We start from the raw sequence: 27,585 nt of genomic DNA on the forward strand, positions 1-27,585 counted from the left end.
TCTGGCAATTACAAAATTACTCTTAAACTTCACAGTTTTGTTGCTCGCATTGAGATTTTGGACGTGGACATATCAGACAGTCTACAGTGAGTAGTCTTTTATTTTATCTTTTTTTTTTGCGTTTATTTGTTTACTCACAGGAGGAACAATAGCATCAAAAGTGTTCAATTTATTATATCTCTCCTTTGAATATGTGAATGTTTGATACAGATGTAAGTGATATATGTACACTACTCTTTCGAGCTGTTTTTATTTCATGGTTATATTTTATTAATGGCTTTTTGTGGCCGTGGGCCAATTTTTTATTTTATGATTACTTGGTAAAAGCTACCAAAGAAGAGTTACGTTATGTTTGGGATGGAGGGATATAGGAGATCTCTGAGAGCGACCACTCGTGTGTCACATGGGCCGTGTTTATGGGAGGTTTCTCTCTAGAAAGAGATTTTTGGGGATGTTCAAAGTTACTGGTTCTTTTCTTTTGTTTGTATATGTCAGTTGTTATTTCTGTTTGTTGTTTTTTCTGGCACCGAAATTTTGGCACAATTCACTTTTTGCATGGGCAGCAAGGTCTATTATTATATTATGTAATTTATATTGGCTAATTGTATAAAGGTGACGTCCTGGAATGTAAATGGTCTTCAGAATCCTATTAAGCTTAAAAAATGTTTAGCTTATTTAAAATCACAGCGGACACAAATAGCTCTCATACAAGAAACACATTTGTCAGATTCAGAGGCGCTCAAATTGAGACGAGATTGGGTTGGGCAGGTGTTTTACAGCTCATAAACAAGTAAGAAGCATGGTGTGGCTATCTTAGTACACAAAAAAGTAAATTTTTCCTTTATCAAAGAACAAAAGGATTCTGAAGGCCGAGTGATATGTTTGGAAGCTAAAATTAATGGAGTCAAAATTAATTTATGTAATATTTATGCTCCCAATATCGATGACGCAATTTTTTTCCATAAAATAAACAAAATAATGGGAGACATATCAGGTGATAACACAATAATTGCCGGTGATTTTAACCAAGTTTTAGATGCAGCAATAGATAAAACCGCTTTCTCCAGAAACAAACCGAAAGATAGAATGGCTATTAAATTAATGATGAAAGACCTTGGATTAGTTGACATGACAGGACTGTCAACCCAAGGGATAGAGAATATACATTTTATTCACATAAGCACAAATCACACTCTAGAATCGATTATTTTTTAATAAGTAAAAATATGGTTGAGAATATTTCTGATTGCACGATAGGACCTATAGCCTTAACTGATCATGCCCCTGTGCACCTTGGTGTAGTTTTGGAGCCAGGCCTTGTCAAAAAGGGTAGATGGAGACTCAATGTGTCTTTGCTTCAAAGCCCTAATTTTTTTAAGTTATTGGAAGACGAGTTGGATAACTTTTTTGAATTTAACATGGGTTCAGTAGAAAGGATTGCCACATTTTGGGAGGCATCAAAAGCTTACATTAGGGGTAAGATTATTGCTTATGCCAGTAATCAAAAAAGAGAACAGTCAAAAATGATTTTAGCATTGGAAAGTGAACTAATGGAACTGGAGAGGAAGCTATCATTACAATATTCAGATGTTACATTGAAACATATTTGTGACTTAAAATTGCAGATTAATGAAATATACAATAAAAAAGTTGCATATGCTCTATTTAGACTTAATAGCAATTTTTACGAGAGTGGAGAAAAAGCAGGACGGCTATTAGCAAGACAGCTTAAAAAAAAGAGGCGAGCTATACAATCCCTGCTATTAAAGATGAGACAGGTGAACTCAAGACCAGCACTGGTGACATAAATAAAGTATTTTTAGAATTTTACAAGAAACTTTATGAATCTGAGGTAATATTTGACAAACAGAAGTGTGATGATTTTTTTTCAAAATTTAACCTGCCAAAACTGACTACGGACCAGCAGGAAGGTTTAGATAGTCCCATTACTGTGGAAGAGGTGAAAAAGGCTATATGTCTAATGAAAACGAGAAAATCACCTGGACTAGATGGGTTTTTGGGAGAGGCAGCTGGGTAGCCGTGATTTTTGTTGACCGCTTTTCGCTTCATTCCTTTGTATCTTGCTTTAGCCTTTTGTGTGTTTCTTCAATATTATTCCGGTTTATTTTCTGTCAAGTCATCACAGCATGTTCTCTGTATATCTAAAACAACGCCGATCCTATGAAAAATAAACCATCTTAAACGCAACTGGATCCAGCATGTCTTTAGAAGGACGAAGCGCGTCACCAACATTACAGGACCCAACACCTCTCAGCGGCTTTAGGGAAAGCAAAATGATCCACATCTCCCCACAGTAAAGAATTCTTTAAAAGAAACTCCCGGAACCAGACTCTGATCCAGATCAGCCTCCCAACCTCCATCCCAAAAATAAACAAACACAACTAATTACTTGTCCCTTATTCTATTTCTGCCATTATCTGAAAATATAATCAAAGTCTGCCCATAACTTTGAGAGTTAAGTTGCCAACAGACAGACAGACTGACTGACTGATGTAGAGGCTATGCGGAATAGCCTCTACACTGACCAACCAAATACACAACTTTCTGGCTTGACGGGGTGAACTGAACAAGTCATAGAAATAATGTCTGAGTTACAGTGATGTTGTGACCATCCTCTAGCTGGCTGGAAAAACAAGACAAATCTGCCAACTTTTCTCTACTTCTACAAAACCTGCAACGTTTTACTGCTCTCACAGTTCCGTGGACAGTTTCACTCCCTCCATCCTGCTTGCAGTGTGTAAACAAACCCCTCTTGAAGCCATTGTGTCCAGGCATGAAATTAATCTGCTAATGACCCGCTACAGTGACCATAGTCATGTGCAACAGATTTCTGTACTGTAGAAAAGTCTTGAAGGCTTTCCTCTGCATGTTTTGGCTTGAAGCAGTCAGACTTTCTTGTCATTTTAAAATTTCCTTCAGATTATGGTTTTTCATTCACTTTCAGTCCAGTTCTTCATCCTTTTCAAGGAAATGCTTGTTTTTTTCTTTGTATTGTCTATGGATCTTTCAAGCATCAAAAATGTACCAATGTTTTGTGTAAACATATCAGCTTAGCAAAGAATGCTTCATGAGTAGAAATGTCTCTGTCACAGAAACAATTTTCTTATTTCTTTGGACAAGGAAGAATAAATCCAGCAGTGATCTGACAAGAACCTGAGAGATGAATCTGGCCTTTACTCCCCCCTGAAGCATCATCAGAAATGGTTCTCTGGGAAGGGACGGCTGTCAACAAGCCATTGTTAATGAGAGAAACTGAAAGAAAAGGCTGAGGTATGTCACAGTCTCTGGATGCTCAGCACCCCTAAACCTCTGATCTTGTGTCACATGATGCAGGAACTGGACTTTTGTGCCAACAGGTCTGATGGAGGGACAGATTCCTCCACCAGAACGCAGAACTCAACATCCAAAAAAGAGCTTTGCAAAGTATATTCCCGCACCAGAAATGGTAAGAAATTACAAAAAGCTTCTCTGAAAGGTTTCAGACCAAACGCTAAATACAGATTTTCAAATTTCATTAATGTTTGCACAAGTTTTTATGTTTCTGCCTGTTTTCCTGCCTGCTAATAAAGAAATAAAAGGTGAATAAAGAGTTTATTAACAAATTAATTCTATATGTGCTTATCTGTTATGTTAAGTTTTATATGGTTTTAAAAAAGTATCACAAAAGGAAGAAGGAAAAACAGCAACAACTGACAGAAAAGGCATTTAAAGATATTTGTTTTCATGTGGACTAACAGGAAGACATGAAGGAAAATAATACAATAAAGCAAGAGAAAGTATCATCATCATCATCATCATCACGATGAGAAACTTCAGCGGCATCAACATTAGCTTCAGCATCAGCATTAGCTGCAGCATCAACATTAGCTTCAGCATCAACATTAGCTACAGCATCAGCATTAGCTTTAGCATCAACATTAGCTTCAGCATCAACATTAGCTTCAGCATCAGCTTCCACGTCAGCATCAACATTAGCTTCAGCATTAGCATTAGCTTCAGCATCAACATTAGCTACAGCATCAGCATTAGCTTTAGCATCAACATTAGCTTCAGCATCAACATTAGCTTCAGCATCAGCTTCCACGTCAGCATCAACATTAGCTTCAGCATTAGCATTAGCTTCAGCATCAACATTAGCTTCAGCATCAGCATTAGCTTCAGCATCAGCATAATTTCAGCATCAACATTAGCTTCAGCATTAGCATTAGCTTCAGCATCAACATTAGCTACAGCATCAGCATTAGCTTTAGCATCAGCATAATTTCAGCATCAACATTAGCTTCAGCATTAGCATTAGCTGCAGCATCAACATTAGCTTCAGCATCAACATTAGCTACAGCATCAGCATTAGCTTTAGCAGTAGCTTCAGCATCAACAATAGCATCGGCATTAGCTTCAGCATCAGCCTTAGCTTCAGCATCAGCATTAGCTGCAGCATTAGCTTCAACATCAGCATTAGTTTCAGCATCAACATTAGCGTCAGCATCATCATTAGTTTCAACATCAGCATTAGCGTCAGCATTATGATTAGCGTCAGCATCAGCATTAGCTTCAACATCAGCATTAGCGTCAGCATTATGATTAGCGTCAGCATCAGCATTAGCTTTTGCATCAACATTAACTTCTGCATCAGCATTTTTAATTTTTTTATTTTTGTTTAACCTTTATTTAAAATGGTAAAATGAGTTGAGAACAACTTCTCATTTACAATTGTGACCTTGCAATCATTAGCGTAATCATCATCAGCAGCAGCAGCTGTGGATGTACCAGTGGTCAACATCTGCAGTCTGGAGTCTCATTTAGAAATTGGGCAGCCGTCCAATCATGTGCAGACTTGCTAATCCCTCTCTGTGGACGGGCCAATCTCACGCTGATTTACTAATCTGCTCTCTACATAAAGATTGAGGTCAGTGTGTGGTCACATGGGCTCAAAGCTGACACACACACAATCACATACAAGCACACACTCAGGTGGCACATGCTCACATGCCTTTACTTGCCTGCTCACATGCACCCTCCCCCGTCTTTATTTTCTCTCCCACTAACAGTAAAATCGGGTGGCGGTGGAGCCAATATGGCCGACACAGTGAGTGTATACAGCTAAAAGTTCTAGTTTTTCTCCTTAATTTTTTTTTAATTATTTTTTTTTTAATTGTTTTTTGAAACATAAATATTTTTCTTTGTAATATTTCAGATTTGCTGTTAATTTACTTCTTGGTTTTTCCTCATTAGCTCTCTCTGTATGTTTTCCTCTTCTCTGTCTGTCACTCTGTACACAATCGGTCCCATGAGAAAGCAGTATGAGCTCATTAGTTTATTATATAACGTGTGATAATGAGATTACAATGCAGAGGGGAACTGAATGGGGGAATAGAGCTCATGAACAGTGGCTTATAAATAAAGTACTGATTCCATTCATTTAAGCAGCCACTTCATTCATAAAAATCTCTTTAATAAGGATGTTGTTGTTGTTTGTCACTTCAGCTCATCCCTTGTTTCAGTCTTCTGCTACATCACTAAAAGCAGCTGTACAGTACAGCAGTTTCCTAGAGATGAAAAATAACTGGTTTTATCTGTGTGTTCATTCATTACAAAACTTTTTATATGTAAACCACCTCAATAACACTGTTCAATGCTTCTTCCTTGTGTCCTAGATAACATCACGACTGTTTACATATCTTAATATATATGACAATAGCACAGTCCAGGCTTCTACTCTTACATTGTACAATGTTATTTACCGCCTCTTGTACTGTTTTGTGGATATTTTTAATTTTATACTGTTCTGTTTGTTTATGTTATAAACACTTGTGTTGTAAATTGAGGCTGCAACAACTAAATTTCACGATCTGGGATTAATGTAGTACTTCTGTTCTATTCTAAACTTAAATACAAAAGAACAAAAGAAATTAAACTTAAAGTTCTCTGGCAGGCCAGGAGCAGCCTGAACCATGTAGTCTGTGTATGGAGAGACCAGACCCTGATGCTCTGATCCAACCAGTTTGACCCTATTTATTAATAAAAAAAAATTAAAAAAGATGGATTTATCAAGTTTGGATGATACAAGTTATGAGGAAAAGTAACCTGTCAACATCAGTATGAAGTGGCTTTACACTTTGTTCAGTGTTAAACATCAACATTGCGCTGTGACTGTTGTTACTGTAAACATGCAACCAGGAGAAATGAAAGAAAGATTATGATTAACACCTACTGGGTCAAGCTAATCTTGAGCGAATGCTTGACAATTCCAGGGCTTACCGACATTCCAGCAGACTTAAAATGACCATGAAAGCAGGCAGTCTGAGGCGGTTCTGTCTGCTCAGCTGCCTCGGAATAAACCATCAAGGTTTGCTCGTAAAAGATTCACGTTACTTGCCAAAAGACCTGCAGTGGTTTCGCTTTCCTAGTAGTGAAGGTTTACTTACAGGACAGAAGTAGGTGTTCTCTGAGATATGCTGAGAAACTCGAGGTTCGGAGGCTGACAGGGACATGATGAGCAGCAAAGCATCACGGGCCTGTTGGCCCACCAAACCCTGCCTAGATGATAACAGAAAATACGAGTTTTATGTACTGTGCACTGCGTTGTAAATGTGTCTTGTATCGGTCTACTCTGAATGTGTATAAATAATCCATATAATTAAACCAGTGTATGCTGTATTTATGCAAATTTGCATTCAATTCAATCCTTTTCTATACTTTACTGTGTGCATAACTGTGTGTGTATGACAGGAATGTCAGGATAACAGGTTGTCTTGGTACAATTATTGCCAGAGAAATAATCACACATGATTATAACTACTGTTATTTTTGTGCATTGTAACAGTAATAAGGGATCTTTACTCATATACTCAGCCAGCATGTCCATGTGGGGCCCATAAGGTCTTGAACTGGGCAAGTTTTGCAGTTTCCATATGGTTTTGGTTGCATGGGTCCATATAGCAGAATGAGCCTCATGGGCTTAGTGAGCAAGAGCATAAAAAGGGCAGATTTAAACATGACCCATATATTTTTCGGAAATATGAGCCTCACATGGGGAACCACACGTACTAACCAAGCGGCAACCTCCAGCGGTAAAAAGTGAAGCCTATGCGGAAGTGCATAAAACTGCAGTTCCTCCTTCATCCTCTAGGGGCTGGCTGCCATGTTAAAAAGACCAACTTCACAGCAGAAATAAACATGTTTACAGCCTGGTTCAAAAATCCATTTTCAGTTAATTGGTCAGGTTTACCTTCATGACAACTGTGGGGGGAGTGAATTTTTTTCTAACTCGCCCATTTAAAAGTAATTTAATCTCGAAGTTCGACATATTTAGGGGCATGTCCTTTTGATTGACAGGTAACCGATCTCCGGCTTCAACTCAGAAGAACGTAGAACAACCGCGGTTTTTAGCCGGTTAACAACGTGACTTAGCTTTAGCCCGCTTACCTCTGTTAGCTGGTTAGCTCCCGTTATCTCGGGGTTAGCTCCGTTAGCTCTTAGCTACAGAAAGCTCGGAGTTCTCTTGATGTCAATCATCCGCCATGACACTCACAGCTCCCCTCTCAGCTCCACCTCTATGTCCATATTTGTATTTTCCGGGCGAGACGACTCGCATGACGATGCCAACATGGTGATGCCAACATGGCGATGGTAGGAACCGCCCACCGAGCTTCAATTCAGCTCTTCAGAAACCTATAGGTGACGTCACAGAGGCTCCGTCCATCTCTTTGCATACAGTCTATGGTACTAACCCATGAGGGACCCTTATTTGAAGCCCAATTTGAACCCTTATGGACCCCACATGGACATGCTGGCTGGGTATATTGTACTTTATTTACCATACTGTGTATTCCAACATTGCCGGGCATGGATGTGGGTGTGTTCTGACCTGTGTGTATATGGTATGAGCAGGGAGAACAGCAGGAAGTTGGCGGCTCCTTGGTCCTCACTGGTGTGGAAGAACAGTTCCAGTACTGATGGATCTTTGACCAGGGCCACACAGAGCTGGTTCAGCAGCAGGACCAGCTCCGCCTCAACCACACCGCCGCTGTCTGCAGGAATTACACTAGTGATTAACCCCTTAGGTCAGAGTAACTGATTAAACATCATACAGGCCACACCTTCAGCAGGTAATACCACTATTTAATCAACTATTTAAGCCAATTCTTATAATGTCCTTAGACAGCAAAACCAAATCCGGAAGCCTGTACTGTTCAACACATGCAAGGTAACCTCTGCACCACCTTCTCTGTAAATCTTATGAGCTGTTAGATAGATAGATAGATAGATAGATAGATAGATAGATAGATAGATAGATAGATAGATAGATAGATAGATAGATAGATAGATAGATAGATAGATAGATACTTTACTTAGAGGGGAAATTCAGGGTGTTCAGTCCCTTTAAAAATAAATAATGATAAATGGATTAAATGAAAGATTAATATTAAACAGTGTAATATTAAACGGCTGGAATGAAGGATAGATAGATAGAAGGACCTTCTGAACCTCTCAGTCCTGCATTAAAGAGAGATCAGTCTCTTACTGCAGCTGTTCCTCTGTCCTGCCAGGGTGTCACATCTTCTGCTCCACCACAGCTCTGACAGGATCCAGACTTCTGCCGAGGACATAAACTAGCTTTGCTGACTAGTTTGTCCAGTTTATGCTCAACAGAATCCAGAAAACTTCCAAAATGTCAATCACATCTTGGTTTAGATGGCAGCATTACATCTGAAGAAGTTGGGACAGGTCCATGTTTACTAGTGCGTACAATCCTTTTTTGTTGTTACAGAAGTGGTTTAGTGTCGTCTTGCTGAAAAAGCGCTGACGGTGCCTTTCCAGATGTGCAAGTTGCCAGGTCAATAAACCCCAATGAGGTGTGCGCTACAGGCTTCTGAAATGATCTGATTGGTTTATTATCAGTTTTCCAGGTTCTTTTCATCAACAACCTTTTCTCATCTTTGCTTCTGAGACTCTTCCTCTCTTTATATCCAGCCATGTTATTGACCAGTTCCCAATTACTCTCATCAGCAGCAACAAGCTTCTCCAGACTTTATTGCTTGCTGAAACCCAACTCTACCAATCGTGTTAAATGGTACTATATTAGATATCATCATCAACACATATAACTAGGCAGGTTTTATCCATATCCGATATACCAATTTTTATCCAACTTTTCCGATACAGATATCAACCGATACCAATATTTTTGTAACAAGTTGTGCCAAACCAACAAAAATATCTGGAAAACTATACATTCATTCATTCTCCAAACCGCTTAATCCAATGAAGGGTCGCGGGGAAGCTGGAGCCTATCCCAGCAGTCTTTGGGCGAAAGGCAGGGTACACCCTGGACAGCTCGCCAGTCCATCGCAGGGCGAAAACTATACATGGCATGTACATGACAAGGCATGGTTGGTGTTTCACCCAGTAAGACCCAACACAACACAACATATCAGTTTCCATGTTTAGAGACATTTGGGCTGATTCTACTGTCATTTACGGAACAAAACCTCAACATCAAGTTATTATTATTATTTTCTTTCCCCTGACAGAAACTGTAACTGGGACACTTAAGGAACCCAGAAACTAAAAAGCTTAAATGTCTCCACACCTGTCCTGCTGTTGGCTCCAGAAAACCCATCCAGCTGACTAATGAAGTTAAAAATTAGTTTTAACATCTCTCTTCAACAGCTTCACCACTGACTCACCGGTTGCAGCTCCAGCGCAGGAGGCGAGCAGCATCATGAGCGGCCGCAGAACCGGTTTATGGTGCAGTAGAGGCTGTTTGGCCTGAGATAAAAGCATCTGGTACATCCTGAGCTGCTCCAGCTTCATGTCCTCTGTGAACTGTCTCCTCAGGCTCCACAGAAACAGCCTCTCCATGATGCCCTCCAGAACCACAAACTCCAGGATGGGACCCATTGCTCCTCCTGTTATCAGGACTGTTGTTAACGTCAGACCAGTAACAACGTAGCGGCAGGATAAGGGATGTTTGATTTACTCGCCTTGCCCCGCCTCTTCCTCCATCAGCAGGAAGAGCATGTGTTCCACATAGTTCTGGACAGCGCTGGCCTCGTCGGCCGGGATCAAACCAAGGCGCAATGCTCCGGAGCTGCTGTTGCTATGGTGACCAGAAAGGAAACTCAACGCTCCGGTGCTGCTGCGACTTGGCTCATGTTTCTCCAAGATCTTCACAACCTGCGCAGACCGGGACAACATCCTAATGTGTACTTTTAAAAATATTTTAACTGACTTCTCCAAGACAGAAAACACAAAACACTTCTGGAGATGAAGGATGTAGTTGGATCTGATCTGCTGGTTTCTCTACCAGGAGATACTTTAACACGAGTATTATTAGTACAACTACTCTGTACATGATGCTTCAGGCGGGATCAGGATCCTTTTGGTCCTCAAACTTTTGCCAACCAAGACCCAGTTACTGGACTGGACTGGACTGGATTGAATTCAGTTAAATTGTGTTCTATTGAATTCAAATGACCCGACCTGACCCGACCAACCTGACCTGACGTATGAGACTAGACTGGACTGAAATGGACCCAGTTAATTCTGGTTATGAAACAGGTTTACGTGTGAGAGCTCTTAAACTGACTCAATAAGAGCAAGTAGTGCATACTAAACTCCAAACCTGAAATAAGTTTATTTTCTAACTCAGTTTTTGCTCTTCAGGAGTAACAAACAGAATAAATCCGACATAAGAAGCTAAAAGTGGTTTAGAGAAACGATGACTGGGAGGAGAGAACCATGGATGAATGGATGCAGGGCAAAAAGAGAGGAAGAGGGGAATGCACTGTACTGTCTGGACTTGTGTTAACCTTTAACCTCAACTTCTTTATACAAGGACCACACACACACACACACACACATACACACACACACACCAGACTTCTTAAAAAGTGTTTTTTTATGTGTTTTTTTATGACTAGAACCAATCAGAGGACTTGGTTACCTGAGCCCAGTGGTTCTTAAAGACAATCATACAGGTCTCTGGATCCACTCCTCTTAGTGTGAGGGACTTCCTCCGGTTTCCCCCGACAACCACCGAGGCCATCATTTTGATTGGCCGTCAGTGTGCTATAGCATATTCCAGCTCAGACGGCGGAGGATGTTGGCATCCGATGGAAGGACTGGGGGGCATCACCTGAGTCCCTCAGCCCAGGTTCAGACTCAGACTCTGGGCTTGGTGGGCTGCTGCTCGCCTGTGTACGGTAAACAAAACCAAAATGTATGAACTGTTTTTAAATAATTAGGTTTGTATACATCTCAACCCACCCAAAAAAAAAAGCTCGGATAATGTATTAAATGTAAACGTAAATACAGTCATTCATTAATGTTTTATTTACAAAAGAAATCTTTTTACACATTAAAAGTCAAACTTCTTACTATTTAACAGCAACAAAACAAAAATAAAACTTGAATTTAATGGCAGGAACATGTAAAAAAAAATTGTCATGTGAGAAAAACGTAAAGAATAAACATTAGTGCTGTGATGACTTGCTTTCGTCCCAATTCGATTCCGATTTTTTTGGGTGCCGATTCGATTTAAATTGCAATTCTCACGATTTTTATTGATGATTTTTGTCGACTAAAAACAAAAAAAAATGTACAAAATTTTTTTTTGATCATCATTTTTCTTAATTTCAATGAGGAAAAAACAACACAGTAGCCAGACCATCATTCTGCTGCAAAAATGCCCAAGAAGACAAGTAGAAAGATCAATGAGAACAATAAAAACGACAAATATTTTAAAATGAATTATTTGTATTTATATAGATAAAAAAAATGATTTTTTTTAAACAAAAAACTGATTGATCTTTTTTTTTTATTGATTTTTTTAACAAAAAAAAATGTAACCAAAAAAAAATAAATTTTAATATTGTGGAACAAAAAAATCCTGATATTCGATTTCTTCTATTCAATTTCCCACCACTAATAAACAGGCTGTAAATAATGGCAGTTTAATACCCCCTTGACAAAGATAAACCCAAATATAGAAGTTCATTATGTAGATATCCTGGACATTTACAGGTCTCTAAAGAAAATTTGACATATTAGAGTCTCAATATTATGTCTATATGAGTAGAAATTGTACGTAATTCTGCTAATTTGAGGCAGAACTCAGCAGAAATATGTGGGACAGTACAGAGATGTCGTCCCGTCCCCAGCGTCCTTTCTAACAACGGAGAGAGAACAGAAAGAGACATGAAAAAGCAGGAAGAGCTCAACCACCCAAATCTTTTTACCAAAGAGCTGCAAAGAGTAGTTCTGCACAACCAGAGTTGTCCCGTAATTCTGAAAAAAAAAAAAAGAGTCTGATTTGGCAGCAGACTCTGATGCTGCTCATTTTAAATGAACAAACTGGCTCATTATGCTTTTTCACAACTGCTTTTCTCCTGCTTCTTATTCATATCACTGAATAATTCATCCATCCACTTTTTTTAGTGAAAAACATGCCACCTTATTTTCTTCTACATTAGTGATGGAAATTTTCTGTTTCTTACCACTTGATTCACTTTGAGGCGTTTTAATATCGATGCTAAAACACGATATAATGCAGCTGCAGGACTAACTGCTTTCACATTCGATATAGCGTGCTCGAGATGGAGATGTGCCTGGTCATGCATTGTTGTGGGACTCTACGTGGAATATGAGACGTGTGAATGGGCTAATGCGACTTGTACCCTCCTCCTCAGGAAGGCACTACAGATCAGAGCAGGTCCAAGACGTCAATAACTGCACAGCACTCATACAGACTCAATGTGCACATGTACAGAACCCTCTGTTGTGACCTATTTGAAGAAGACTGATGTAAGTGTCGATGGTTCTTCTTAATTCATGGTTTAATTCACAGAGGTTTAAGTTAAATGTTTAATTATTCATTTGTTGATTAAATGGTTAAAAAAAACATGAATCTGTTCCAGAGTGTGACATGAGTTAATGCGCTCAGATTTTTGCTTCATGGGAACTTCATTACCCACAAGGCATTTGGGTTGAGAACGTTTTGTTTCTCTGGTTTTTTTTTAGGTGCAAAAAGAGTTAATAATGACCAGAACAAGGTGAAGTTGAGTTAAAGATTCTCTCTGTATCTGTGTACTCAGAGTCTCGTCTCATCGTTTTATGACGCGGTCCACCTGCAGTAACAGCATCACTGCGAGGATGAAGAGCAAACACAGCTGTTGTACATAAAGGATGTGTGTTTTTCAGAACCTGCAGGATATTAAATAACTCCCGGCTGACTGATTGGTTTTCAGCAGTAGATGATGAAGGCTGCTGAAGCAAACATGCAGTGAAAAGATGTTCTTTATGTCCAAACTGCAGGACAGAGTTGGAAAAAATGTCAAAATGCATTACAAAGCTAAATATCTCCCATTCACCTCGCATAAGAGCATGTTTCAGGAGTCAATTTAGTCTAATCTTACTTATTTTACTGTATTTAATGTCAAAGGAACATTTCTACTACATGTCCAAGAGTTTAGGATCGTAAAAGGAAGTGTTTATATTTTCCATTTCAGCGCCTTGTAGTAATATAGATAAAACCTTGTGATAAGTTACAGTTATCCTCATATGTATTCATATAGTTTCATTAAAGAAAAGGCTGAATTTACAACAGTCACTCAAATAACTGGAGACTTAAAAAAAGGAACAATAACTAAAAATTTGCAAAAATATAATTTAGTACTATAAGACTGTTTTTTCATTTAATTGAGTTGAAGAAAAAAAAAAAAAAAAGTATCCTGGTACATATTATAGCACTTTTCTGTTGAACAGTGGGACAAAACACCTGTCAACAGGTGCAGAAGTCTGACTGAGAGGAACAGAAAACACCTGACTGGAGCGGAAACATTAAAGGATTGTTCAATAAAATATTACTTTATGACTGATTGAATATGTAATAAATTATCTTATTTGTTTGCTTTTTTTTTTTTTTTTTTTTAATTTCAATTAAAAAATAATGTAATGATTTTCATAAAATTTTGATTTATTATTACTTTAGTCAATTTCAGCTTATTTTACAGGCAGCTGTTTTTTTTCCTTCTTTAATGAAAGGGGACAAATAAATATGAGCACAACTGTATTTATTTATTTATTTATATTTAATGTCATTTATGCATTTAATTTAAAATAAATTATTCATTTATTTTTATTATTATTTATTTGGTGCTGAAATATGTTATTTTCTCTCTTTACATACTTTTTATTTGAATTTTTTCTAACTATTTATTTGATATTTTTTGGTGGTAAATAAATTTAATTGTTTTGTTCAGGCAGCTGTTTTTTTTCCCTTCTTTCATGAATAAATATGAGCACAACTGTACCTTTAAACCTGACATCTTGTTCGGTTGTTAGGACGTTGTTAAGAAACAGGAAGCTGTTAGTGTTATTATGAAGCATGAAAAGTGTGACTTATTGATTTGGAAAGTGGGGAAATCATTAACTAAAAGTCCCCAACATCACAACTACCAAGTAAAATGGAAGTTTTTATGAAAGAAGGGTGTTCCACTACTTCACAGGCTGAGAATTACACCCAGTAAACTATATGTGAAGCTCTAAGAACAAATCATGTATTGTCCAAAGTCTTCCCAGAGTGGTTTCCTTCCTTCCAGGCAGCCACCGTTTCCAATTTATTCCACTACATTATGAAAATCAGAGCAGAGATTTAAGAGATTTGAGGCTGCAGGAAGGTAATCCATCACAATGAACTTTATTTTTAGCCATGCTCACAGCAGGCCTTCAGGAATGACTGCAAAGCACATCTAATACTCCAGTACTTTAGTCATGTCCAAATTTAGTCTTTAGTCTTCTGTGATCCTATATTTTGTCCCGCTCTTACATATACTGGAAATAAATAGATTTCACAAAAGGAACAGTCTTATAAAACACACTTGTGTTGGGGCAGAAATTACAGTGAAATGGCAAAAAAACCTGACTGTAAAACAGCAGTAAAAATACAGTTTATGACACTTTTATATAGAACCTGTTGTGGGTTTGTTTTAATTATTAATTAATGAACAATGTTAGCATATAATATTATGATTACATTTTATTTTAAATAACTGAGCTCTCATTAAGTGTTAAAATGACAGATTTTTCATGTTATTTTACATGTAAACTTGCTGTCTATTTCTATGATCTTACTGGTATTTTCCTGTGTTTCAAAGAAAAACAGGGAAAAACTGTAAAATAATACAAACTAGTAAATTATACAGACTTATTTTAACAGTGTAGACGTGTTTTTACGCTGCTATATCAGGTCTCAACAAAAAGACTTTTAATTTTCAAGTTTAGAAACCACCAGCAGCCAAGGCTGGAACAGGAAGTAAGGGTCGTCGGCGGCAACAAGCAAACAGGAAGAAGTGACAGCGTGTCCGAGTCCCACCCGAGGCGTTCCGGGAAATTCCACGAATACCCACAGAGGTTTGGAAGACATCTCTCTGCAGCATTCCTACCTCTGTCCTGCTGCCGCCGTGGCGTCATGGACGAGCGAGCCTGACGCCTGTTATCCTCACGGAGAGAGAGCGGCTTGAGTCAAAGGTTGCAAACTGCCTGGAACACACACACACACACACACACACACATATATATGCAGGACATTGTTATCATTTCCTTAACATAAAAACTTAAACTTAAACTGTCCAGGGTGGAAAAGCAGGTCCTCACAAGGGTGTGTGTTGTCCCCACAACGTGGGTAAGACAAACACACACACAGATTCATCCTTCACCATCTGGGCCTCTAATCTATGTGTGTGTGTGTGTGTGTGTGTGTGTGTGTGTGTGTGTGTGTGTGTGTGTGTGTGTGTGTGTGTAGGATAAACAGTTGGATTTTCCTCCAATTTCCTGTCCGGTCCTCACGTTGTCATCACAGGGTGTTTTACTTTAACCTTAGAGAGTCACACTGTTGTGACTTTTAGCTTTCTGACAGTTTTTTTGTGTCTTTGACGCCTTTATTTTATTTGTTTTAATGTTTGATTCTCCAGTTGCCAAAAAAACCCCACCAGTTTAAGATAATGTGAGCAAACTGGGGCTGAATCGGGTCTTTTAGTGTCCAAAGATAAGAGAACAAATGTGACGGTTTCAGACTGGGAGGGTGGAAAATATAAGTCGTCTGAGATGAGACAGTGATGTTTAATCCCAAACCAGCGCTGTGTGTGTGTGTGTGTGTGTGTGTGTGTGTGTGTGTGTGTGTGTGTGTGTGTGTGTGTGTGTGAGACGGTCTCATGCCATCACATAAACCTGGGATTAAACACACTCACACACACACTCAAGTCGTTTCTGACCCATTTTAAATACAGTCCTGTTTTTCAGGCATTTCGCTAAATGGGATTTAGTTTAATTATTGTGATGTTTAAAAACACACAAGCAGCTGATGTTCAAATCAAACCCTTGACTTTAGCATGACTCCACATGGTTGTTGCCTTCTGGGAGATTTTCAGAGAAAACAGCTTGAAACCCTTTAAACATGTAATGAATCTGAAACAGGAGAGGAGAAAGACTGAAAATGTGCAACAAGCGCACACAATCACACAAAAAACACTAAATTCCTCGTTTTACCTGAACATCAATTCCAACCTGGAAACCTAAAAACAGTAAAATGTCATTTTCAGGCTTCAAAATATTGAAAACTTCATTTGTTTCCTAAAGAAATCCCTATATGACCAAAACAGACATAATATATTTATCTTCCAGATCATCTAAGAGGTGCCCCCACTAAAGCCTGATTCCTCCACAAACTCTTCAGATTAGTTCAGTTTACAAACTGTGGCGCATTAATGCTGTTTTTTTTATTTTCTGTGGGAAATAAGAGAATAAAGGAGGAATTTATTTCAGTTTGCATTATGCTAAATGGACACGAAGAAAGATGCACATAAAAAACACCAAACAGAGCAGGATTATGTTCTACCTGAACTATTTATTCCAGTAATATTTTAAATTTACTTCCTCTGAAAAGCAAAATGAAAACAAATATTGCATTTTAAGGAAGCATTATCAAACTTTTTATTATTTTTGCTTTGTAACAGATTTACAGAAATGGTTGCTTTGACCAGAACAATGTAAAACAGCATGTTTCGGTTGTTATTAGTGGCCAAATCATTGTTTTATGCATTAGAAGATCTTATGATACTTAATAAGTGTTTATATCCAACATAATCAGAGTGAATTTGCAGGATATCAGGAACTTAGTGGACAGAGAACATTCAGTGCTTCATGACGTCTGGGGTTTGATGCTGCTGAACTGCAACATCTCTGCAGGAGAAGATAAAAGTCTCTAATCTCTCCGTTTAAATGGCATTGTTTACATTTTCAGCAGCATCTCAGCTGAGTGATGAGATGAAGAAGCACTTCAACACACCAGCATGGTGTGTTGTGATAGTGTCCAGGTCAGTGAGGGTCACTGAGCCGTGTGTGTGTGTGTGTGTGTGTGTGTGAGCACTGCTTCACCTTAATACTGCTTACATCACTCAGGTGTACCAGCATTACTCAGCACAACATCCCAGTGTTGGAACAGAGGAAACAATATGCAGTTTGTTTTTTCCACATATTTTTGGTAAAGTTAGAGCAATTCTTGACCCATTTTACGTAGTTTTTCGTTCTGTCTTCTTATTATTTTATCTCAGTTCTGAAAGTTCAGCTCTAATCTCAACTATTCCGTCCTTCTCTTGTTAGGAAGTCTTATCTGCTGTCGTTTATTTTCCTAAAACAGCTGTCAGCTTCGGGTTTTGGATAAATAAACCTTCATATAACTTACACACGAGTCTAATCTCTGGTTATTAAGCCTCAACTGCATATTTCATAGGTTGACTGGTACTTTACAGAGTTAGCAGACGTTTCTTACCTCGACAGTGTTCTTTACCTGTTGCTCCTTTTAACAAAACTAAACAAAAAGTCGATAAAAACTCAGTTACAGACTTAAAACAAGAATAAATCCCGAGGTTAGTTGTTTAAGAGCCGGCTGGCTGTGTCGTTTCTGGGGCTTTAAACAGTTCAGCTGTCAATCATCCTGCTACTGGCCGCTAACCACGCCCATCTGCACATTAAGCCACGCCCCCAGGAGCAGGCAAACAAGAGATTACTGCTAATTATTACTGTAAACAGACCTCTAGCTCCCTGTATGGGGTGTATTTTTAAATAGTTTTCTTTAGTTTGTGTTTATTTCCACCTCTAAAATTATGATTACGCTTATTCAGTGAAAAATATTCCAAAAACCTTCCTTTTGCAGGACAGAAGTTGTGTAAAAGGAGACAAGGGAAGAAAAAAATACATGAAAATTGCACTGTAAATAAAACTAATGATTATTTTCTACATCAGTCAGTTGATTTGAAACATAATTAATAAATAAAACTTTAGATCTCAAAATATCTTCCCAAAGTTCAGAATCAACATAACAATGTATCACAAATAATAGCTTTTAGGTAAATGATTTATTTGCACACAGTTGGGTGTTAATAAGAGATATACTCAGGTGGATCAAGCAGATCGCATAATGACTAACATTACTGTGGAAAAACTGTAAAAGATTTCATGTAACTTACAATCAAGAAAGTGCATGTGTAGTATGAAAACACAATTTTCATAAAGGTGCCAAAATTTCCATTCATGAAGGATAGATAGACAGATAAATAGAAAGAATTTTCCATGTATGTTTCCTAATCACCGTGGAAACGCAGGTTAATGGTGTATGAAGACAGCAGGGGGTGTTAATCTGCTGCCAAAACAAAACACACAGGTCATCTGGACCCCAGCCAACATCATCCTCATCATCTGCTTCACATAATGACCTCATTTATAAATATAACAATCAGTTATCATTGTTTCATGTGTTTAGTTTTAATATTTATAAATAAATCTGCATTTAGTCAGATTGACACTGCTCTTTTTACCTGCTAATATTGAAGTTAAATGTTGTAACTTTAGCTCAATAATGCATCTCATAATTTTTCTACATTTTTCTTATAAATATTGTGTAAAATTAGCATAAATATTAGATCTAACATTAGGTCACGACTGATTAATTGTAGGTTTTTTCCTCCAGATTAGTTGAAAACAGCAGAACTTCTTCAGAGCTCATGCTGCACTTCCACAGTTAAACAATGGCTCCCTCTAGTGGCAACAAGTTGAAACTACAACTTAAATATTATCAATAATTTCAATAAACCTGTTGGAAAATATTCATATTATTCGTATCGGTGCCAACATTTTAACTATGTTTATTCGAGTTTAATCCAAAAAATCTAACTGAATGAATTTTAACATATTTATTTTTAAAAAAAAGAAACAAACAACCTTTCACGCATTTGTCCAGCCATCAAATATCCTCCTGACTACCAGGAAAAAAACTGTGTAACTACAATCCACTGCGGAGGAGATTGCTTAAACTTTTAAATATTGTGGTCAAATATAGTTATATTTATCTAAGAAACAATTTAATGTGTTTATAAGATATTCAATGAAAATATAACAACAAAATTTCAAGTAAAAATCAGCACAAAGAAAAGTATTCTGCACTTTTGCTCTTCCCATAAATCATGCTTGTTGCAATGGAGGCCATTTTTCTTGAAGAGAGAAAGAAAGTTCACAAAGCTCCACCCCCACAAATGAAGTACCATTTAAAAGCACTAAATGTCCTCTTTAAAGACCAAAAGGTGTTAGTTCAGTAGCATTCAGGGAGATGAAAATATTTAGGTTTACAAAGGTCCTCCATAGAGGACAAATTGAACTACTGGTAGTCAGGTAGAAATGGATAAAATAAATACTAAATCGAATCCCACCAAGCTATTACAGGAGCTGAAGCATAAATGAAAATATATTCCCTTCAGTGACAGCAGCTGCCTGCTCTGGCCTGTTAATACCTGTTTACGTTCCCACAGGGTTCACTTCTGTCTACCTTCCTGTTAGTCATGTGAAGACTGTTAGTCTCCATGCAGATGTTCCCGTGTCATTTGTTGTACTCTCATTACCACAAAGGAAGTTCTGGTTGCAGGAAAAACTCCAAAGAAACAACATACAAATGTACAGGATGGGTCCCTCTGTAACTATTTGCATGAATCAAATGATCTATGTTATATTTTTGCGTTTATTGAAACCCTAAAGCAGCTGAAGATGAGTGCAACGCTGCCTGTTGCAGACAGAAATGTATGTGTTCATTCTTTAAATATATTCCACTGTGAATAGAAATGAAGTGTTTACTGTTTCCCTGCACATCAACCAGGAGTCCAAATGCTTCTTTTTGGTTTTGAGTTCCCTGATTTCTTCATGCTTTATATGGACACGCTGCACACCTTGCTGACATATAACAAGTTTTCAGGGAATAATCTTTTTGGGAAGAATCTTGTTGCTACAAAGATGTTTTTTTTAAGGCTTATTTCACCGTGTTGTTTGTGGTATTTTGTTTGCAGTCAACAAAAAAAGGGGAAAAATGATGTGCTATCGTCAGGACTGCTAACAAAGTGCCTAAAGATATGACTTGAAATGGTTTCTTTGTTTATGTTTCCAGTCAATGGTTCATGCCTTGAGTTATGTTCCTCTTTTATTCATGGATCTCAGTTAAGCACTGAGAAAGCATTGGAAGCATCTGATTTGCTGCTGAGGACAGTTTTGTTTTGTAATAATTTTATTTATCTTCTCTTTGTGGGACTTGTGGATATTCTGTGTGCTTGTGTTTGCTTTATGTGTCTGGTCTTGCTGGTAAACATGTATTTTTTGTGCATGTTTTGTGTCTTAGTTGTCATTCTGAGTTGCTGAGGTTGTTTTGTGTTGTTGTTGTTTCGCCGCTGTTATTTCTACTGGTCGTGTTTGTCTATCGGAAGTCATTTTGTGGTTGTTTTTATGTCTCTGTCATCATCATGTGGTGGATTTTCATCTATGTGTCGTCATTTTTTGAGTGTCTGTGGGCGCTCGGTGTTATTGGGAGGCTTTTGGGATCTTTTTAAACTAATTTTTTTAATGACTTTTCTAAATTTGATATATTTTGTGTGGTGTAGGTAATCTAAGTTTGACAGAAGTTAACAAAAGCCACTGTTTGATTTGCTTTTCAGTGTTTTTTTTTTTTTTTTTTACAAAACTTTAGAAACAACAAACAAAAAAAAACAAATGAAACATGCAGTATTGATCTAAATAGGAACAATAAGTCAATACAGATGAGACAAACAAGGTTACATACAAATGAATTAGAATTCAGCTTGAAGTAAGAACAAAAACATGAGAGGGTACAACTTTATGTGAGAATGAAGTACAAGTTATGAAGAGGAGGGATCTACACCATTAAAACTGTTTTCATAAAAACTGAGACGCCTCACATTCTTTATATTCTTAAAGGAGTTTCAGAGATTGAAAAAATGAGTTCATTTCTATTTGGAATAAAGGAAACAGAAGTTGTTGTTGAGGAATCTTTGTTAATGAATAAAAAATGTGGCTTGTAATGTGAAATAGTTAACTACATGTTCAAGACAAGGCCGGATTGTCCTATGGGCATTGTGGGCACGGGCCCAGGGGCCAGCACCCACTGGGGGGTCCACGTGGGGCAAACACCAGGACTTTGGACATGAAACAAAATGTGCATAAAAGCCAGATAGTTCCACCACAGCGTCTACTCTTCTCACCCTGGACATGGACTATGTGAGCCACTTCCCTCTGGAAGAAGGTCCATTCAGACCAGAGTCTGCCGTCAGACTCATGAACACTTACAAGAACCATGAACTCTCATAATACCTGAGCTGGACACTTTATTACTCCAGTCACTTAAATAATTCATGTCACATCACTTCATCTATTGCACTGCTAAATTGGATGGTTGTTTGGATACTACTGTTCATACTGTACATATCTGCATGTCTACAGAAGTAATTACATTTACCTTTACTTTTATTATATATTTTTAACAAAAAAAGTGTGTTTGTATATTTGTTCATTTCTCTGCACGCCTTACCTTATTTGTAAAATAGCTGTAAAATAACTGTATTTCTAATTTTATATTATTATTCAGTGTTCTTTTTATTATTTTTATTATTCAGCAACGTATCACCGAAACAAGTTCCTGGTCTGAGAACTGTTCAAAGACAACGGCAATAAAAGTCTTTCTGGTTCTGATTCTGGTGTGTTGCTATTGGTACCACGGACTGAGAGATGTTAGAAATGTTGTTTCACAGTGTACCATTCACCATTTTTACAATGTTATGGTGGGGAAGGGGGCCCCTGGAACACTCTGGGCCCAGGGGCCTGTGCACTTTTAATCCGGCCCTGGTTCAAGAGGTTTATTGTTGGGGTTTTCATAACAGAAAATGATACTGATTAGTTTAAAGGAGTACACAAGATTCATGTGACTTTTGAGAACAGTTGGGGAAAAAAAAAAAAGTTGAAAAGTTTGAAAGTTTATTTGAAAATAATGAAATCTAAAAATAAGAAAGAAAAAAAAAAGACAACAGTTAAAAAAAAACATTTTGTTTTCTCACAATCAAAAAACAAATGTGTCACACTTTCATCTTGTGCTTCAGTGTTTCTATTCAGTGTTTCTTGTGTGTGTGTGTGTGTGTGTGTGTGTGTGTGTGTGTGACGTCACAGAGCCGGAGCGCGTGCGGACCTGTTTAGTGAGAGCTCGCGACCGGAGCAGGAAAACAGGGAAGCGCGGAGAAAGTCGGGCGAAAAGCGAAGCGACGCCACTTTTTGCTGCTTCCGCCGCTTTTAAAGACAGTTTTACGCCTCGACATCTTCTCTAAAGGGAAGGAGAGGAGCTTTACGTGTTTCTGGAGATATTTCAGCCGGAAAAGTTGACCGTTGTTCGGGTGAACTGTCTCCGACTTGTCGCTGTTTGTGGTGGAGGTTTGCAGCAGCAGGAGGAGGAGGAGGAGGAGGAATAATGTTGCTGCTGTCTCTGCTGTGACCCAGCTCCATTTCTCCCCACAGACACACCGGACAAAGCCGAGAGGGGATAAAGAAATAAAGGAAGAGATTAAAAGAATAAAATAAAGAGGGGGAGAAATGGCCGAGGCGAGGTCAGAGGAAGAGGAGGAGAGCATGAGGAGGGAAACCCGGGAACAAGTGGTCCGACGGCAGCCTGACAGCTCCGGAGGTAACTCTGCTCCAAATGCTCATTTCACTCTCACTGTTTGCACCTGCTTTCATTTCTATTTATTCATCTTTTAGAGGGGAAATAAGATGAAACACTTAAACTGACCAGCTTTAACTTTAGCTATACTTCAAACTGAGACAAGAAATGAGAAATAACCTGCAACATTTCAATATTTCTTTCATATTTTGTGTGTGAAAACATACAGAATATATATAAAGTTATGGGACTTTTAAGGAGAAATCTTATACACACCTTCAGTTCAGTACCCCATTTTTTAAGGATTTTTCTTTCTTTTTCTTTTGTCTTGTCCAGCATTTAAGCAGACAAAATAATTATCTGGATGCTGTGTTCTGCTGGGCAAATTTACTTTGCTAAGGGAAGCATTATAAATATAATTCTCCCCTTGATATTCTGGATTCTTATTTTATTTTTCTATTTATTTTGCATAATTGTTTGTTTTCCAAACTTTGTCCTGCTGGACCGGACCGGAGAGGACAGAAGAGGGACAGAAAGAGAATAGAAAAGAAGGGAAAACAGAAACACACCTCATCGAGAGAAAAAGAGAGAAGGAGAAAAGGATTTTAAGGATTTTTCAGTATTTTGTAAGATATATAACAATACTAGTAGCATGAAAGAAACCAAACAATAGATCTTAATTCTATTATTTTAAGTTTTAGCTGACTTTTTACATATTTTTTTTTACAGTGAAATGAATGAAACACAGACTTAAGTATTGTACAGTTAGAGCTTTTTAAGAATTTATTTATTTTTCCTCATCTTCAGCTAAAATAAAATAAAGACCTGAACATGTAAGCTTTAACATTTTAAGTATTTTACAGACCAGTAGATTTATCAGCCAATAATCAAGTGACTATTTAACAGATTTCCCTGGAAGGTACCAGAAATCTGTTTTTATGGTTAAATATTTTCACCAAATTGACATGAATGGGATACTTTTAGACACAAGCATCTACAGATGGGTGATACTGTTTAAAACAAATCATATGTACAAGTGGGTGTGCACTATTTTAGTTTGCAGCCATAAAGTCTTGAATCAACACGCAGGCGTATCAGTGTGGGGGTCAAAGTTCAGACCCATGTGTGTCTGAACGGGTCTGTATTAACAGTGCAGACTCCTGCCAAGACATAAAGCCTTTAGTTTTAAAGTGCAAGTCTTCCTTTATCTCCCTGTCTGTGGCTCTTCCAATGAAAAAAAAATCCGTAATTCAGCATGTTTTGACTGTTCTTTCCAACTGCATGAGCAACACGAGTGTATAATTACATTAAAGCCTTGAGATGACGCCTTCGGTTCTGCCCCGAGGCCAGGGTGGATATTTTTGTTGGAAAATTACAGCGTATGTCTAAACACGTTGTTAGGTTATCAAATCACACACTACCAGCAATTCCAGTTTTAAAGCACTGGTTTTGCTCAAACATGATCTTGATAAGTATTTAACAGACCCCTTGTTTGGTTCATAAATTGTCAGAAACGAGGTACACAGTGTCTCACAAGCCAAGTTGGTGTATTTTATACATATTTTGTCAACAGAAACATTTTTTACATGTATAAAAATAATTGAAAGCTGCAAAACGGTGTGTAAATTTTACCTGACAAAGTAGGTGATTAAATATTCTTATTTATTGCCGCTAATTTGACCCATGCATGAGTTTTTTGGATAGATTCAAATAAACAAATTTATTTTGTTTAAATCTGACCCAAGCCACTATCATATGTCCTGCTGAATCAGATCCATATCCATATTTTCAAAGCAACATCAGTCTGAAAAGTTACGTCACACGTCATCCTAGTTCTTCACTAAAATGAGACAGATTCTGCATAGAAGGAGGCAGGATTTGGCAATATTGAAAATTAATGATGACAGAATGAAATATCATGATGATGACTGACACTGCACGGCTTTAAAACCGATAAAAACATGAATTTATCTGTAGCCATGGACCGCAAATGAAAGATGGACGGAGCCTCCGGCGGTTAAAAGTGAAGCCCATGCTGAGTGCATTAAAATGCAGTTCCCCCTTTATCTTCTAGGGGCTCCAAAACACAGCAAATCCCCATAGACTCCCATGTTAAAAAGACCAACTTCACAGCAGAAATAAACATGTTTACAGCCTGGTTCAAAAATCCATTTTAGGTTTAATAGGTCAGGTTTACCTTCATGTCAACTGTGGGCGTAACTGTGGGGTTATTTTTTTCTAACTCGCCTGTTTAAAAGTAATTTAACCTCGAAGCTCGGCATATTTAGCGGCGGGTCCTTTTGATTGACAGAAGATTGACAAAAAGACCAACTTCAGCAGAAAAATCAGAAATAAAACATGCTTACAGCCTGGTTCAAAAATCCATTTTAGGTTTAGTAGGTCAGGTTTACCTTCATGTACGTAAGAGGGGTATAATGTACGTAAGAGGGGTATAATTTTTTTGGAATTACCGCGTTTAATCGTAATTTCATTGTGAAATTTGCCATATTTAGGGGAGTGTCCTTTTGATTGACAGGCACCGATCTCCCGCTTCAAGTCAGAAGAACGTAGAACAACCGTGGTTTTTAGCCGGTTAACAACGTGACTTAGCTTTAGCCCGCTTACCTCCGTTAGCTGGTTAGCTCCTGTTATCTCCAGGTTAGCTTTTAGCTACAGAAAGCTCGGAGTTTGCTCGATGTCAATCATCCACCATGACGTCCACAGCCCCCCTCTAAGCTCCACCTCCTTGCCCATATTTGTATTTTCCGGCGAGATGACACACGTGCCCCTGCCAAGATGGTGATGGTAGGAACCGCCCACCAAGCTTCAGTTCAGCTCTTCAGAAATCTATCTGTGACATCACGGAGGCTCCGCCCATCTTTTAATATTCAGTCTATTTCTGTAGCGTGTAGTATTGCAGTACTCACTTCCGTAACCAGTGAACTGTGTGTAATGTTGCATTATCACAGCTGTATACCATGGGTGTTCAGCTCCGGTCCTCGAGGGCCATAATCCAGCAGGTTTTTCCATGCATCCCTGCTAAAACACACCAGATTTAAATAGAAAATAAATTAATAAATCAAATTTAAATAAATCAGTCATCGTGTAGAACTTCATTGTGTTGGATCTATTTAACCATAGCCAGGTGTGTTGGAACAGAGACGTATCAAAACCCTTACGGACCCCGCTGTAGACTGTTCATATGGGAGCCTGATCGATGTCGCATTTAGATCATGATGTGAAGAACAAAGAGAAAAATATGGCATCTCAACCAAAAAGAAACTTTGAGATGTGCTGTGATTGTAACACAAAACGTTGCCATCATTTTACAAAACATCACTGTTTATTTTATATCTGTCAAACATTTAACTGGATGAGTTCATCACTGAGTAAAACAGTAAAACTTAATAAACTCCCTCCCATAAAATGTAGTGTCCCAATCATGACCCCTGTGAGATTTCCAGGGTAAAACAACAGGATGCCCGTTGTCCTGCAGTGAGACCTTCAGTACAGGAAGTACAAAACAGCTTTTCTAGAAAGACAAACAATTGTTTTACAATGTGATGGTCATTCTGTCAGATTTACTGTAGTTACAGAGGATTATTAGCATAATTTCATTGTTATGATGATGCTCAACATGATAATGGATAATAATATGACAGAAGTGACATTATTAAAACTATTTCTTCAGAAATTTAGGTTGGGCGAGTTTTCAGTACGAAAACATTTAAAAGCATTTCTTTACATAACAAAGGCATAAAGTAGTATGACTGAGCGGCTTCATGTAGAAGCTGTGCAGAAGCTGTCCATTAAACGCCATCGAGTCACAAATAAATGTGTAAATTAAACCAAATACCACAGAAGGACTCAGTTTGAAGCTTAACCCTGTGACACCTCAGTATTGCTACTTGCTGGGAAACTCTACACTCCATGTTGTCTAAGCGAGGGTCTGATGGTGTGAGCTCTTTTAGATCTGGAAGTCCTGCCTGCTATAATTCAGGAATCGTTGTTTTTGCTACATGTAGATCCACAGCCCGACCAGAAGACTCCGTGTCTCTGAGTCACTGCGACTACTTCCCCGTTTTATTCAAATCAGCCTTTTTGAGTCCATTTGCTGGGAAAGTCTGCTTCGTTTGGGGAAATGTGAACGCACCAAATGAATTCTGATTCAGACCAAAGAAGCGGACTCTGTTCGCTTACAAACGCAGGTCTCGGTCTGTTTCAAGAGGATCAAATACAGGAAGCGGACTATAAAAAAAAAAGTCACTTCCTGCATTTGACGTAGCATTGCATTGTGGGTAAATACATAGCGATGGCGTTAAAGGTCCTCTGCCTCGTCTGTTGTTCATACTGTGGTCATTGTTGCAGAGTATTTCTGTAGGATACTTGTGAACCACAACATAAAAAACCCAAAACAGCGATTGTTTCGTCTCCATGTTTAACTCCTAACAGTTTTCTTCTTCATGTGGGTCTTGTCCTCGTTTGTTAAATACTAGCGCAGTGCCACCGTTGGTGGGAATGGGGATATA

General features: G+C 38.2%; 2 protein-coding genes across 2 annotated transcripts in view; one reads left to right on the forward strand and one right to left on the reverse strand.

Annotated features, from left to right (window-relative positions):
- LOC306769512 (FHF complex subunit HOOK-interacting protein 1A-like) overlaps window positions 1–17,980 on the reverse strand; it is a 32,584-nt gene extending 14,604 nt beyond the window's left edge. Inside the window, exons 1-7 of the mRNA XM_079258141.1 lie at window positions 17,852–17,980; window positions 15,468–15,564; window positions 10,970–11,219; window positions 10,008–10,200; window positions 9,711–9,932; window positions 7,889–8,051; window positions 6,447–6,558 (exon numbers count right to left, since the gene is read on the reverse strand). Coding sequence (XP_079114267.1) covers window positions 6,447–6,558; window positions 7,889–8,051; window positions 9,711–9,932; window positions 10,008–10,200; window positions 10,970–11,074 — 795 coding nt within the window. The 5' untranslated portion in view covers window positions 11,075–11,219; window positions 15,468–15,564; window positions 17,852–17,980. The remainder of the gene's footprint in view (window positions 1–6,446; window positions 6,559–7,888; window positions 8,052–9,710; window positions 9,933–10,007; window positions 10,201–10,969; window positions 11,220–15,467; window positions 15,565–17,851) is intronic.
- A 5,009-nt stretch (window positions 17,981–22,989) lies between these two features.
- The window catches only part of LOC306769274 (uncharacterized protein), a gene marked incomplete at its 5' end in the record, with an annotated part of 54,813 nt that continues 50,217 nt past the window's right edge, over window positions 22,990–27,585 (forward strand). Inside the window, one exon of the mRNA XM_079257840.1 lies at window positions 22,990–23,080. Coding sequence (XP_079113966.1) covers window positions 22,990–23,080 — 91 coding nt within the window. The remainder of the gene's footprint in view (window positions 23,081–27,585) is intronic.

The sequence above is a fragment of the Telmatherina bonti genome, assembly GCF_933228915.1.
Source record: "Telmatherina bonti genome assembly, chromosome: 18".
Taxonomy (NCBI): domain Eukaryota; kingdom Metazoa; phylum Chordata; class Actinopteri; order Atheriniformes; family Telmatherinidae; genus Telmatherina; species Telmatherina bonti.